The 15,401-nt window shown below is 41.1% G+C and overlaps 1 protein-coding gene and 2 long non-coding RNA genes across 4 annotated transcripts in view; 1 reads left to right on the top strand and 2 right to left on the bottom strand.

The window, feature by feature from the left end:
- Nucleotides 1–1,538, bottom strand: part of ZSWIM5 (zinc finger SWIM-type containing 5) — a 202,483-nt gene extending 200,945 nt beyond the window's left edge. For both annotated transcript variants that reach the window (XM_064589247.1, XM_064589248.1), the window contains exon 1: nucleotides 774–1,538. In XM_064589247.1, the coding sequence (XP_064445317.1) occupies nucleotides 774–1,368 (595 nt within the window). In that variant the 5' untranslated portion in view covers nucleotides 1,369–1,538. The remainder of the gene's footprint in view (nucleotides 1–773) is intronic.
- Nucleotides 1,539–1,542: 4 nt separating this feature from the next.
- Nucleotides 1,543–15,401, top strand: part of LOC135364190 (uncharacterized) — a 25,895-nt gene continuing 12,036 nt past the window's right edge. Inside the window, exons 1-2 of the long non-coding RNA XR_010410954.1 lie at nucleotides 1,543–1,998; nucleotides 13,486–13,547. This is a non-coding gene — a long non-coding RNA (uncharacterized LOC135364190). The remainder of the gene's footprint in view (nucleotides 1,999–13,485; nucleotides 13,548–15,401) is intronic.
- LOC135364189 (uncharacterized) overlaps nucleotides 13,112–15,401 on the bottom strand; it is a 27,473-nt gene continuing 25,183 nt past the window's right edge. The window contains exons 5-6 of the long non-coding RNA XR_010410953.1: nucleotides 14,080–14,221; nucleotides 13,112–13,247 (exon numbers count right to left, since the gene is read on the bottom strand). This is a non-coding gene — a long non-coding RNA (uncharacterized LOC135364189). The remainder of the gene's footprint in view (nucleotides 13,248–14,079; nucleotides 14,222–15,401) is intronic.

Genomic DNA, 15,401 nt, shown 5'->3' with positions numbered 1-15,401 from the left:
ACCAACAAAAAGATAAAACAAAAGCAAATCCGAAGACTTGTTAAATGAGAAGCATTTGAAAAACCCAACGTGACCAGCTTTTGATTTACCCTAGTCTGACAAGGAAGACAGACCCCACCCCCACTCCAGATTGTGTGGCTTTTTTTTTCCTTGGGTGGGGGTGTGGAGAAGAGAGCTGTCACATTTCCATCTTCGGTTATTGTTAAGTCCACAGCCTAGATTCCCAAGTACCACTAGTCCAGGGGAAAAAAATATTAAAGCGGATAATTTTAATTGTTTGAAATGCACAGTATTTTGTTGATGTTTTTCCGATTTTAAAGTTAATTATACCCAGCTTCAATCTGCTAAGACTACAGATTGCCTTTGACAGTCTGTCCCTCAAACATTCCCTGTAAGACAGCTTGCTCCAGATTCACTAAGAATTCTCTTCTCTCTAAACTTAAATTAGAAAAACGCATTTCTGAAATTATTACATCCAAAAAGGCATTCCTCCCCATCCTTTTGCCTTTGGTGTGGGATGCAGAATTAAGAGTAAAAAAGAGATCTATTTGTTCTTCGAACAAAAAGAAATGGGGTAGAGGGCGAGTGAGGGAAAGAGCAGCAGTGGACCTGAATGAAATGTTGAGAAAAGTTTTTTATGTGACTAATGTGTCCTTCGGCAAGGGAACAAGAGTTGGGCAGAAAGCCGGAATCTCCGCCCCGGGCTCCTGCAGAGAGAAGGCACCTGCGGAAAAGAAGGCCAGGCACCAGAGAGGAGCCGGACGAGCACCTACCGACTTGCAGCACGTTCTCCACCGAGCCGCTGTCCAGCAGACGGATGCCCCGGCGGAACGGCAGCCCCTCGCCGCCGCCGCCCGCCGCTCCGGTCGCTGTGCCCAGCCCGGGGGATGCCCCCGCCGCGGCCGCCCCGGGGGCGGAGCCGGTCGGAGCGGCGGCCCCGGGGGGCGGCGGCGGCCCCTCCTCGGCCGGAGAAGCCCCCGCGGCGCCGCCAGCCGCTCCGGCGCCGGGGCCGCCACGGTACTGGAAACTGGAGTACATGCAGATCTCCCGCTCATTCCGCGGGAAAGACCAGTAGACGATGCGGCGCTGCACGGGCTCCGGGATCCGCTCGAAGCGCTCCTCCACCCTCTCGTACGCCCACTTTTCCGCCACCGTCTTGGCGGCGCAGTCCAGCAAGGACTCGGGCTGCAGGTGGGGGCGGGCCCCGGGGGCCAGGCAGCTGCCGCCGACGCCCCCCACCCCGCCGCTGGCCGCCCCGGGCGAACCGCGAGGGTGGTGAGCCTGCGGGCTGGGCCACGAGCATAGGCGCTTAGCCGGAGAGACCGGCGACGGCGAGAGCAGCTCCTCTCGCTCACCTCCTTCCGCCATTGCTGGGAACTGACTGACTGAGGCGGCGGCGGCGGCGGCGGCGGCGGCGGAGGCACCGACTGCGGCTGAGACCCCGGCCACGGCCACGCGCCCCGCGCAAGCGCCCAACTGCGGCGCCGGGGGGCGGGGCGAGCAAACCCGCGAGCCGGCCGGCCCGAGTGGAGAGCCTGGGCCGGTCCGGTGCGCGCGCCGCAAGGGCCGGCGAGGGCGTCCTGCGAACGAGCGTAAGGCGGCGCGCGCTGTCCGGGCCGCCACGGGCGCGAGAAGGGGCGGGAGCGAGCGCCGGCCGGCGGCGCGCGCCAGGCGCAGACAGCCCAGAACGCGCGCCGAGCGCTTGCGCGGGGCCGACGGCCACCTAGGGGCGAGGAGCGCCGGGCACAGTCGCCGGCCAGCGCGCCTCTAGCCCACCTGCCGCCTGGCCAGAGAGGGGTGGACTATGTGGCCAAGTGAAATGGCCAGGACGCGAGCCCTCGGAGGAGCCGCCTCCGTGAAGTTCTAAGCTTGCCGGGCAGAGGCAGAGAGAAAGTTCAAAATCAGGCTGCTGTGGTAGAAACTAACGAGACAGGAGACTGTCGCGGCCGAGCAGAGGAGACGGCAGAAAGATGCTAGGAAGACACTAGGAAAAAATCGGTAAGTTCGAGCGACGGAAACTTTCCTCACGCCGCAATAATGTAGAATAAAGTAGGCGGTCACCTCCAGAGCCGGGCAAAGTTGCACCAGCCCGTGACTGGACCGTGGGGCGCCAAGATCTCACCGCCTAGGCGGCTGCACCCTCCTAAGTCTTGGCGGGTTTAGCACCTTGCATCCTAGGAAACAAAACAATTTTTTGTGTGGGTTTGGTAGAATTCTCTGATCCCCTGCCTCCAGTCTAAATGAGGTCTTTCATGTTTTCCTCACTTGGCTTTTTTTTTTTTTTACACCTTTGTATTATAACAAATTGTACGCATATTTTCATATATTTGTGTAATGTCTGACTGCCCAACTGTGTGTAAACTCCATGAGAGCCAGGATCATTTCTGTTTCCTTCTCTATAATTTATCCTCAAGTGGGTGCTCAAGAATGGCAACTTCACCGCTAACTCCTCCATAAACAACGCTGAGTTTTAAGCGGCAGTCTGTTGCTCAGTCAAGAAAAACTCATTACTTCAGATTTGCTGACAGATTAATCTCTACAACTTTAAAATGTTCCAAGAACTATATTAAGAGTTCCTTTAATTGCAATTTCCCTTTGAAATGAACGAGTTCTAAGGTATAAAGTAAGAATAAGAAGAGAGTAAATGATTGGAGACAAATGAGCCAAAGTAGTTTGGTTTTGCTATAACCTCAGAATTAAAGAGCACAGGCTATAGAGGCAGAACTGGTTGTCAATCACACTTCCTACCTGTAGTGATGCTAGTCATGACTCACTTAAATGATTTGTAAAAGGGAGCTAGTAATAATGCCCATCTAACTGTTGTAAGAATTACAATTATTTCAAATTGAGTATTTATGTAGTACTCAATATCTGTTTATATCTGTAAATGGATTTATATCTATTGATATCTTATTTGGTTGTTGTGATATCTTATTTGGTTGTCTCTACTCCTCTTTAAATCTGGTACCACAATTATAGACTTCCATGGCACTTACTCTTTTCCTTCCTAGAATTTATAGTTTTTTATGGGGGAGAAGGGGGTGAGTATTTCTTTAATGCCTTTCTCCCTGACTAGACTGCATGTATGAGACATGTAAGCGCAGAAACCATTTCTATTTAAGGAAGGGCCTATCTTTATCACTTGCCATAATGCTTTATACATGGAAGATCTCAAAAAGTACTTGCTTTTTGAATCAATGAATATGTTACTCTGATTTAATCAACTGCTGGTAAATATGGTTAATAGAAGTTGGGACATAGGAAGAAATGTTCTTAAACATATTTATTAAAAGTTAAGTTTGAGGGGCAGCTGGGGGGCGCAGTTGGTTAACTGACTCTTGGTTTCATCTCAGGTCGTGGTCTCTGGGTGGTGAGATCGAGCCCTGTGTGGGACTCTGTTGAGCACAGAGTCTGCTAAAGTTTCTGTCTTCCTCTCCCTCTGCCCCTCCCCGCCTCGCGAGCTCTCTCTCTCTCAAATAAATAAATCTTAAAAAAAAAAAAAAGTTAAGTTTGATTCTTATGAGTTTGATTTAACTAGGTGCTTTTTCTTTATTTTGAGGACATTAAACAATATAGAAAGGAACACAAAAAATACAGAAAAGTATAACGAATAACATAACCTACACCCATATTCTCACCATTCAGAATTAATAATTATTACTTAATATATCAAAAGTCCACTTTAACCACCTTCATATACCATTCCCAGGAGCCAGTACAACCTTAGTTTGCAGCCCATTTTTAAATTATGTGTAAGTGTAACATTGTTCTATTTGTATCTTAATTAATTAAATGGTATCACCCTGTCTACCATCATACTGGTACCCTTCTTTTTTCAGTGCATATTGATACACAAACATCTCACTCATTCCTTTTAAGTGCTATAAAATATGCCATCTTGAGAATATATCACGTTTTATTTCAAAGCCTACCTCCACCACTTGTTAGCTATATATAAAGAAGTGACTTAAACCCTCTATGCCTCAGCTTTCGAATTTATAAAATGGGAATAATAAGGGTTCTTACCTAATAGTTTGTTTTGTAATTTATGTATGTGGTTGAATGGAAAAGTACTTACCACATGGTAAGTACTCAATAAATGTTAGCTATTATTTATGTATGCATTTCACTAATGATGGATATTTATGTGTTTCCTTTATTATCATTAGTTATTATTACAAACAGTACCTCAATGACCATTCAGTGCTATAATGAACATCTTTGTCTGGATCTCCTTGTGCATATATTCTAGAATGTCTCTTCTTGGGATATAGCTAGAATAGAATTAGTAATCATAAGATAGAAACACTTGCAGTTTTGCTAAATGTTGCCAATTTGTATTCCAATGTAGTTATACCATGTATTAGTTATCAACATGGAATAATAAATAACTCGGAAACTTAGAGGTTTCAAACAACACTAGTAATTATTATCTCTCACGGTTTCTACAAGTAGGGAATTTGACAGCAACTTCACTGTGTGGTTCTAGCTCAAAATGTTCCATGAATTTGGCATTAGATGTTGGCTAAGGCTACAATCGTCTGAAGGCTTAACTGGGACTGGAGGATCATATTCCAAAGACTCACTCATATAGCTGGTAAGTTGGTGCTAGCCCTTGGCAGGAAGCCTCAGTTCCTCTTCTTCTGAGCCTCTGCAATGGGCTATTTGAATATCCTTAAGACATGGCTGGTTTTATCCAAAGGAATTAAGAGAGCAAGTTTAGAAGCTGCAATGCTTTTATGACCTAATCTAGGTAGAAGTCACATACCATCACTTCTACCGTATTCTATTCTCTCAGAACAGTTCTGACTCAGTGTGGGAGAAGACTCTACAAAAGCGTGAACACCAAGGAAGAGGCAAGGATCACTGAGCCATGCTGGATATTGGCTACCACAACCAACTCCCACCAGCACTGAGTGAGAATACTATTCCCCTATATTCTCACCAATATGCAATATGCAATATTATCAGACTAATAATTTTTAACAGCTTGATGAACAAGAAGTGTTTCTGTTTTATTTTTATGTGGTTACTGGTGAGGATGAGCATCATTTTACATATTTTTGGCCATAATACATCCCCTTCTGTATATTGCCTAATATTACATCATTTTTTCTATTGGATTGTTTTTTTGTTGTTTTTTTTGTTTGTAGTACTTTACATGTTCTGGATAGAAATTCTTTGTTATGTGCATTGTAAATATCTTCTTCCAGTGTGTGTTTTGTCTTTTAAATTTATTATGTTTTTTATTATATTTTGCTATATTGAAATTTAAAAAATTTTTAAAAGATTTTATTTATTTTTTGACAGAGAGAGAGACAGCAAGAGAGGGAACACAAGCAGGGGGAGTGGGAGAGGGAGAAGCAGATTTCCCGCCTAGCAGGAGCCCGATGCTGGGCTCAATCCCAGGACCCTGGGATCATGACCTGAGCCGAAGGCAGACGCCTAACGACTAAGTCATCCAGGTGCCCCTGAAATTTTAAATTTTGATGACATCCAATTACCTAACTTTTAAGTTTTGCACATATTATATCTTATTTAAGAAAGCCTTACCTAGTCTATATTTTCTTCTAGTAGTTTTGAAATTTTTTCACTTTTTGGTCTTTTTTCCCATATGGAATGTTTTTTCTCTCTATGGATGTAATTTTAATTTTTTTCATATGGGGAGAGTTGATAATTGCTCTAAAACCATTTGTCAAATAGTTCAGCCTTTCCTGAATTGGTTTGTGATATACCAAATTGTCTTATATCCATAGGTTTGTTTCTGGGCCTTTTTTTCTGTTTCACCTACCTTTTTATCACTTCCTATTACAACAATACATTTTTAATTAATAATTTAATTTGGTAATATGTAACTTTGTAAATTTGGAAATGTTTAGATAACTGGTAGGATAACTCTCCCTTCCTTGTCCTTGTTTTTCAAATTTGTTTTAGCTATCCATGTACCTCCTTATCCTTTCATGTGAAACTTATAATCAATTTTACTATGTCCCAAAAAAGTCCTGCAGGGATTTTTTTCTTGGAATTACATTGAATTTCTAGATTAACTTGGGGACAGCTAATATCGTCATAATTCAGTCTTCATAAATGTAGTAATCTCTTCATTTATATGGGTCTTCTTTGCCAATCTTTTTAAAAAAACTAAATAGTTTATTATTTTTTAGTTTTTTATTTTGTGGTCTTAGTGATTGCTAGATCTTTTCCAAGATACCATTAAACAAGAAATGATTTCATTTCTGGTAGGTTAACATCCAGTTAGTAAGATAAGATGAAACACAGGAAAAGTTAAATAACAGTAAAAGACAGAAAGATTATAAAAAAGGAATAGGTACAATAAGCTTCAGAGGATTGTCAGGTGACTTGAAGAAGCAGTGATTATTTTGGGAATCAGAAGAAGCATCACTTTGAGTAGAAATTGTGAGAGGTAGCTCTACTGTAGTTTTCTTTCATCTAGATCTTGGAGAATAAGTAGGATTAAATAGGCCCAAAGGCTTAGGGAAGGAATTTAAATTGGGTTGAACTACTTCAACAGAAACCCAAAAGCTTTGAAAAGTATAAAACATTTTAATGGAACAGTTTTTTAAAATCTGTTTGACTATAAAAATGGGAAATAAAGATTAGAAGGGTCTTTGAAAGCCAAATTATGGATGATCTTAAATGCCAGGTAAGGAGTTTGAAGTTGAGTATACAGAATGAGCAATGGGAAACCAAGGTTGTTAGACATCTATATAGCATTATAAAACTGAATATAACCTATTTTCTATTTTTTCACATCTTTCCTCCCATTAGTCTGTGCTTTGTACATAGTATATAATAGATTCTCAGTAAACATTTCATGAATGAGTGAGTGAATGGCCTGGCTATAATGTAGAGAATCTATTTGAAGGGGAAAAAATGGAAGACATCGAAAACTCTTAGGAACCTATTCCAATAATCTGGTCATGAGTTAGTTGTTAGTGGCCTCAATTCAGATGACAGTAGGAAAAGAAAAATTTCCCTGAATAAAGTGCTTCTGAAAAAAAATAAAAACAAAAATAAATAAATAAATAAAGTGCTTCTGTCCTATTGTTCCTGAAAACTGATACAATGAATATTTATTAATATCAACACTATACCTTAGAGAAGCAGGGTGATTTTTTTTTTTTGGATAGACTATGAAACTACATTTTGTGTTTTCTGGTATTTTTGCCATTTTGAAACAAATAAAATGAATAAACCATTATTTATGAGGCATTATAAGTTAAATATAGCAATGCATATTAAGTTAGTTAAGACAGTCTAGGCCTGGGAATTGATAGAGCAAACTGCCAAAAGATAAGTAAACAAGGACATCTAATAATAATGATATTTAAAATTGATACAGTGCTTTGGGGCACCTGGGTGGCTCAGTTGGTTGGGCGACTGCCTTCGGCTCAGGTCATGATCCTGGAGTCCCAGGATCGAGTCCCGCATCGGGCTCCCTGCTCAGCGGGGAGTCTGCTTCTCCCTCTGACCCTCCCCCCTCTCATGTGCTCTCTCTCTCAAATAAATAAATGGGATCTTTAAAAAATAAATAAATAAAATAAAATAAAATTGATACAGTGCTTTACAGTTTTCAGCTGGGAAATAAAGCAGTGTTGAAGAAAATTCGCTGAGTTGTGTTGACCAAAAATACTAATTTAATACTTATTGCAAATCAAAATTAAAACCCTAAATGCTGCTTAGTAAACTCTATTATTCATCCCTAACTGATTAGCACCTTTATCTTCATATTACCTATGCAGAAAGGCTCGAAAAGTTATATCTTAATCAAGGTCACTAGCAAGTAAGTGACAGAACTCAAATCCATGTTGTTGAATTCTAAGCCCAGTGAAATTTCATTTCTAGACTATATTTGTCTCATCCAAGAGCCAAAGGATTTGTAAGGATAGCATCAAAGTGAACGTATATTCTCTTTCCTGGACAGGGGCTCAAATTTGGCCAGAAAGGAGCTCTCAGATTGATTCACTTAAAAGGGAATAAACAATTAGATTTCTCAGTGAAGCATGAGAACAATTCCATTGGCTATACTCAAATAGTGAAACTTAAGGAAAGAAAAAGGAAAAAGAGGGCAAGAACAAGATTAAGGAGTTGGAGAAGGTGAGAAGGAAAACGAAAAGCAGCAGTGACTTATAAGAGACAGACTATAATACACTGGAAATACCAGCAGGTGGAATAATAATGAGACCAAAAGTAAGGCCTTGTTGATATGTGGCTTGTGTGGAGTAAATACAGAGGTCAGTAGTGTTACTGAGAGCTATGTGAGGCCATTGTTGACACCTGCCAGTTCTTTTCAAGATTAGTCTAAACACTGGTTCAGATTAAAACAATATTGGCTTGTTGATGTTAACATTATTGTTCGATTGCCTTAAATACAAAAGTCAAAGTAGAGCTTATAGTCCAGTTTGGGAAACAAACATTAAACAAACACATAAATATATAAATACAGATGGTAATAATACGGTGTATAAGACATTTGTGAATATGCAAAAACGTGTTTGGGAACAGCAAGTACTCTTTGTTGACTGGAACACCAAGACTGTGGTGAGAAGTAGCAGAAAAAGACTGCAAAGGAGACTTGAGAGACATCACACAAAACTTTACAATGCTAATTAAAGAATCTGAATTCTCTTAGGTTGGCTGAAGGAAGTTGAAAAAGATGTTTTGAGTAGAAGAGTAACATGATAAAAGGCAATTCAGGAAAATTAATCAGACAGAAGTGTGCAGGATGAATGGGGAGGAGAATAAAGAGTCTGGAGGCAGAAGATGAGTCAGGAGGCTATGGGCAACATGTGAGATAGAGATGGTAAAGTCCTGTAGAGGGCATAGGGCATCTAGACCTAGGGGCTGAAATCCAGCCTGCACTCCATTTGCCCAGCCCTGCACCTAAAGGCTTGCACCTGGGTGTCTTTTTCTATTCTCACCAAGGGGCCATATAAGCAGTGGCTCCAGGCCTGTATTACTCTGTTTTATCTCTCCTCTAGTGAGAGAATTGACCCATTTCAAAAAGACTGTGGGAGTCTAAAATACTTCTTTTACAGCATTGCAATGTCCAGGGTGAAAACTAAAATATCAAAATCAATGACCGAGAAGAATATATGACATCTTACAACAGCTCTTTTGATGTCAGGAAAATTTTGAGCCAACCTTAAAAACAAATCTTTAAAGTTGCATTTGTGAAACATCCTCAACCCCTCAGGAATGGAACAAAAACCAGTGCTGAGATGAAGGTGAGGGGCAGAGTAAGACTCAGATGAAGATTTAGTCATCATCCAGCATGCAAACCATATGCAATCCAGAGTCATTTGTTTAATAATGGAATTTATTCTAGTTTCCATTTCAAGAAGTAGAAAGTAGACACCTGTGCTTGCTGATAATGCAAGGTTTGATAGGGTATATATTAAATACTGGATGGAGTGGGGGCAGGGAAAGGTATTTGGGAAATGGAAAGGAAACCCATGATTAAAACAATATTGAACCGATTGGATTTATTACCCAACTCTGCTATATTTCTTGTAGTACACTTTGTGGTTGTCTTCTTCATCCATTACACCCCTCTTCTGTTGTGGAACAGCCATAAAATTAGAGGAATTTATCTCCAAGCATTAGCCCCAACTTGTCTAATTGATTGGAATAATCCCATACCCCATTCTATAGAGATTCACTCAGAGAAAAGCAGATACAAATTAGTCAGTGAATGACATTTCCATGGTCATAGAAATTGATTCAGGAATGAGCATAACTAACTGGGGCCAATGAGACATGTGGTTTGCTAGTAATTTCCAGGAAAAAATTGTTCTTACTTTTTTATGAGAGCCTATGGAAGCAATTCTCTTAGTGTCCTGACATAGAAAAGGAGATTGTTGGTAGCATGCTATGTATACAAAGGGAAAGCTAGACTTGGGTTGGAGCTGAACACCAGAAGCCATATGGAAAAGATAGAAAATAATTAGATTTCTTTTTTTTTTTAAAGATTTTATTTATTTATTTGACAGAGAGAGATGGCGAGAGAGGGAACACAAGCAGGGGGAGCCGTAGAGGGAGAGGGAGAAGCAGGCTTCCCGCTGAGCAGGGAGCCTGATGCTGGGCTCAATCCCAGGACCCTGGGATCATGACCTGAGCCAAAGGCAGACGCTTAACGACTGAGCCACCCAGGCAATAATTAGATTTCTGATGACGTTGCTGAACAGCTGAATCAAACCTATTTGAAGCCCCCTTATGCCTGTTGACATCCAGTTACATGAGCCAATAATTCCCTTTATTATTTTTTCAGTAATTTATTGAGGTATAATTTACATGCGTTAAAATGAACCAATCTTAAGCATATAGCTTGATGACTTTTTACATATGTACACACTCATGGGGCCAACACACAGATCAAGATATAGAACATTTCTATCAGGGGCGCCTGGGTGGCTCAGTAGGTTAAGCATCTACCTTCGACTCAGGTCATGATCCTGGGGTCCTGGGATCAAGCCCCGAATCAGGCTCCCTGTTTAGCAGTGAGTCTGCTTCTCCCTCTCCCTCTGCCCCGCCCTCCCACTGCTCATGCTCATGTTCACCCTCTCTCTCTCATAAATAAAACCTTTAAAAAAATTTTTTCTATCATTCCAGAAAGTTCCCTTGTACTCTTTTCTAGTCAATATCCGTTCCCCCAGAGAGAACCATTATTCACCTAAATGGAATCATAAAGTATGAATTCTTTTATGTATGGCTTTTTTCACTAAGTATGTCTTTGAGAATCATCTATGTTATTCCTGTGTATCAGCAGTTTGTTGTAAGTCTCAGTAGTATTCCATTATATAAATGTAGCATACATTGCTTATCCCTTCTCTCTGTGATAGACATTTGATGTGTGTGTTAGTCAAGACAGGATTAGATGTGCACTTATTACAGGGTATGCTTGATGGGGAACATGGAGTTAGTTAGGAACTAAGGAATACTGTGAGAGCCATCAGACCTCAGTGCAGATGGAGGAGAAAGGAAAGGAAGGAAGGTTGAGTGGAAGAGTCTTAGACTGCAGTGCAGTTCTAAGAAACTTAGGCAAGACCAAAGTTACCCATCAGAACAGTCTTGCATCTCCCAGAACAGGCCTGCCTTAGTACACCTTCTACATTTAGTCAGTAGAGCAACCTGTGGAAACCATGGCCTCTGGGTGAATGCAGGGATGGATTTTAGAGCACAGCAGCTAAGATGGCCAATAAAGTATCACACACACACACACACACACACACACACAGCCAGAGATCTAAGAAGAGCACTTTCATGGCTACCACAGTCCATCCTTGTACCTCACAGATGTACTTCTCCATGCAGGATCAGGAAGCAGATCCTCTGTTGTTCTGTAACTGAGGGGAAATTCAGAAGAGGAAGATTGGTGGAGTGACCTACAACCCTCATTGCTGAAGTTGGTCTTGGGGCCAAAACTTCATCCTCATCTTCATCCTCAACTTATCTATTCTGAATTCCCCTCACTCTCAGTTGTCACCTCAGGAGGTCTTAGAGCTTGCTTAGGAGTGTGACCCAAACCCTCAGTCCTTAGGGTTCTGAGCCCTTAGTAATCCTAGGATTGTTTCGTGTGTCTGTTCACAGTTACAGGGGCAAAGGAATACCAGAGTGTGTATATATGTCTCCTAATGTGTATATATGTATATCTTAATGGTTCTCTTTCTCTGAAGAACGCTAATGCAATAACTGTGTTCCATGTGCACATAATTCTTTCTTATCCTTTGTCTTGATTAAGATAGAAAAGAATGCATTGTCAACTCAGTGGCTACATACTGTGAACCTAAGGCTGTATTAATCTAATTTAGCAATGATACCATGTCTGGTATAGCAGTTGCACTTGGGGCTGCTAATTGGTTGAGTAATCTAACAACCAGTCTAGGTTTATGGCAATCTACAGGCATCCTGTAAAATCCCTCTAGTTTCTGGAAGGGTCACACTGGCAAATTAAATGGAGGTATAGTAGGAATAACCACTCCCTGCATCCTTTGCATCCTTTTGATCTTTAAATGTGACACTAATCTCCTCTATCCCCCCACTCCCACTCTAAGAACACACAGAGTTGGGGCATTTTCAGAGGCTTACACTTGGCCTTTCCCACTAGGATAATTTATCCTACAGGCTAAGAACTCAATGTGGGAGTTACCCCTACTATCAAGTATATGAACTCCAATTATACATGCATGTTAAGGACCAGGAAAATAACTAGAAATGACTATATGGTCTCTTGTGGACCCACTGTAGTTCAGAACTTGTCTAGGATTCCATTTATTACCTGGCCTCCGTGTGCCCCCACTCTCTAACATGGGGATCATGATGACATTTCAGATCTCTGGGTATCAATCACTATCAATTCAAATCCTGTCTCCAAAAGTCCTCAAAATATCTGGATATTCCCCTTTCCTCAGTATGTAGCTATTCAAATAGTGGCCAGAGGTTTTTGGGCAAATCATTATGACAAAATTTACTGTGGTGTGGCAGGATCCTTCTCCCTGGGAACTCAGTCCCCTTTCAGTCAATAGGTTCCAGTCTGGAAACTGGCTCAGGTCTAGAAACAGGGCAAAAAATCATTACCTTTTTTTTTAAGATCATTATTTTTAATTGAAGTGACTTCAATTTGTTTTTGTACTTAATTTTATTATTCATAATTTTATGTTCTTTTTCCTTTTTTTTTTAAGACTTATTTATTTATTTGAGAGAGAGAGTACATGCACAGAAGGGAGGGGCAGAGGGAGAGGGAGAGAGAGTTTCAAACAGACTCTTTGCTGAACACAGCGGGCTCATCATGACCCCTAGATCAGGACTTGAACCAAAACCAAGAGTCAGATACTTAACTGACTGTGCCATCCAGACACCCCTATATTCTTTTTCATAAAGAGAGCCCCCAAGATTGCATAGACTCCTGGCCACACAAAACTTAGATCTGCCCCTCTTTCTGAAAAGTAATGAGAAATAATCAACAGAACCATATACAAAAAGAGATCACAAACAAGACTGTCTAGACCTGAGTCACTGAGCTCCTAGCCCTGGGGCTCCTGATATGACCATGTCTAGGAACTGGATGGGTCTTAAGATCTGGAACGTAAGTGAACTTATAGGTGGGTTAAAGAAGCCCCCAGCTCTGTGGATGTATAAGAAGTGAACCATGGGGCGCCTGGGTGGCTCAGTCGTTAAGCATCTGCCTTCGGCTCAGGTCATGATCCCAGAGTCCTGGAATAGAGCCCCTGGAATAGAAATAAATAAAATCTTTAAAAAAAAAAAAAAAAAAGAAATGAACCAAGCAGAAAGTCACCTTGTTAAAGTCAGGTTACCTAGTCGGTTAAGACTCTGCTACAGGGTTAAAATAATAATATTGACTAGCTTTTATTGAACTCTTTCTATGTGCCACACAATATACTAAGCACTGACTATATTATCTCACTTACTAACTTTATTAACCCTATGGGTTCAACAACATTTCAGCTATTACAGATGAGGAAACAGGTTTGAAGAGGTTGACCTGCCCAAGATCACACACAGTTAAGGTACGTTGAAATTCAAAACCATGTCTCACTTCAAGCCTTTGCTCTTAATCACCTTATAATGTCTCTAAAACATGCTGTGAAAAAACTGTTGTGATAACTCAAAGAGCATCGCGAAGACTTTTACTCAATTCCCTCTGCTTTGCAGCAGCACTTACATCACCTCAACCACACTGATTTTAAATTCCACTGAAGGTTGCATAGTAATGAATCACTGACTTGTTTAGAAGTCAATGAGAATCAGCATCATTAAAGAAGTACAGTTCTGGGGCAGAATGGGAGAAGGGGAGTGGGAAATACAGGCTTCCAGTTATGGAATGAGTAAGTTGTAGGAATAGAAGGCACAGCCTAGGGAATATAGTCAATGATACTGTAATAGTGTTGAATGGCGAAAGATGGTAGCTACACTTGTGGTGAGCGCAGCATAACATATGGAGATATTGAATAACTATGTTGTACACCTGAAATTAATGTAACATTATGTGTCAAATATACTCAAATAAAAAAATAAAGAAGTACTATGCCAAGTTTTCACCTGTTCATTTCAAGTTCACTTTTCACAGGCTTGTAACAGCATTGCTTCCTTAGAAATCACATTATAGTGTGGACTCTGCTAAGAGGGCAGCCTGAGAATGCTGCCCAGCAGGTAAGAACAGGATGCAGGTCAAGCAGGGATCCTAGGGATGAGAGAAAAAGGGAGGAGAGATCATATCAACGGCAAAGAACCCAGAATTAGTCCTTTGTCCAGAAAAAACCAAGGATGCTGGCTGCTTCTTGCCATTTCTTGCCTCTTCCCTTCTACAGGGTATAATTAGGAACCAAAGAATTTAGATCTCAAATGTCTTTATTCTTCTAATCATTCAGCCAAAAGCTCCTGTGGAGTATATAGCTTGTGTTCCTGCTTTGGACTACCAGTGTAACTGCTGCTAAACTAACTATTTTGCCTTTTAATTGGTTACTTCTCAAATAGGATCTTGCTTGCAATGAGAGAACAGGAAGAACTGTCACTATAGTTACCACTATCAGTCTTTCTTCTTGAAAGATGGCAATCATGGTGGAATCTTTGGAATTTCTGGCATTTCTTTTCTATTTCATATGTTAAGGAAGTTTGCACAGATATGTTAAGCAAAACCTCTTGACCCTAATTTCTGCTTTAAAATATTTTTTAACTTGGTTAATTCTCTGACCTACTTCCCATGGTATGTATTCCAAATCTTCATCAAGATTCTACTTAAAGCCCTCAACCTGTACTCATTAGATAAGCTATCTCCCTATTCTACCAAAACAATAAGCCATTGGCCAGTCTTCATCTGTCCTCCTTTCCATCTCTAAATATCACAACCTTCCTTTCTGCCTTCTTTTTCATCTTGCTTCCTACCAAAATTAAACTCTGCCTATATCCTCAATCTCACCCTCTCTAGGTCCTTTAGGATCTTCCTGCCACAATTATCTCCAATTTTTCAAGTGTTCTCGATTTCTCTCTCTCCACTGGGTCTTTGCACTCCGATTTTCAATATGTACAAAATCTCTCATTCTGAGGGGAATGGAGCCTCCAGTTGACTCCTCAGTTATCCCTAAATTCTGTTATATTTCTTTTTTTTTTAATGTTTTATTTATTTATTCATGAGAGACAGAGAGAGAGAGAGAGAGGCAGAGGGAGAAGCAGGCTCCCAAGGAGCAGGGAGCCCGATGCAGGACTCGATCCCAGAACCCTGGGATCACGACCTGAGCCGAAGGCAGACGCTTAACCATCTGAGCCACCCAGGCGCCCCCTGTTATATTTCATATTCTTCATTATCAAACTTTTTGAAAAATGTGATACACTCCTCACCACTATATTGTTAATGCCCTGGAGTC

The sequence above is a fragment of the Mirounga angustirostris genome, unplaced genomic scaffold (genome assembly GCF_029215605.1).
Source record: "Mirounga angustirostris isolate CCGP_5_RB_7025 unplaced genomic scaffold, mMirAng1.0.hap1 SCAF_4, whole genome shotgun sequence".
Classification (NCBI taxonomy): Eukaryota; Metazoa; Chordata; class Mammalia; order Carnivora; family Phocidae; genus Mirounga; species Mirounga angustirostris.
The sequence above is the reverse complement of the archived record's forward strand: the minus strand, read 5'-3'. Positions and strand labels throughout refer to the sequence as shown.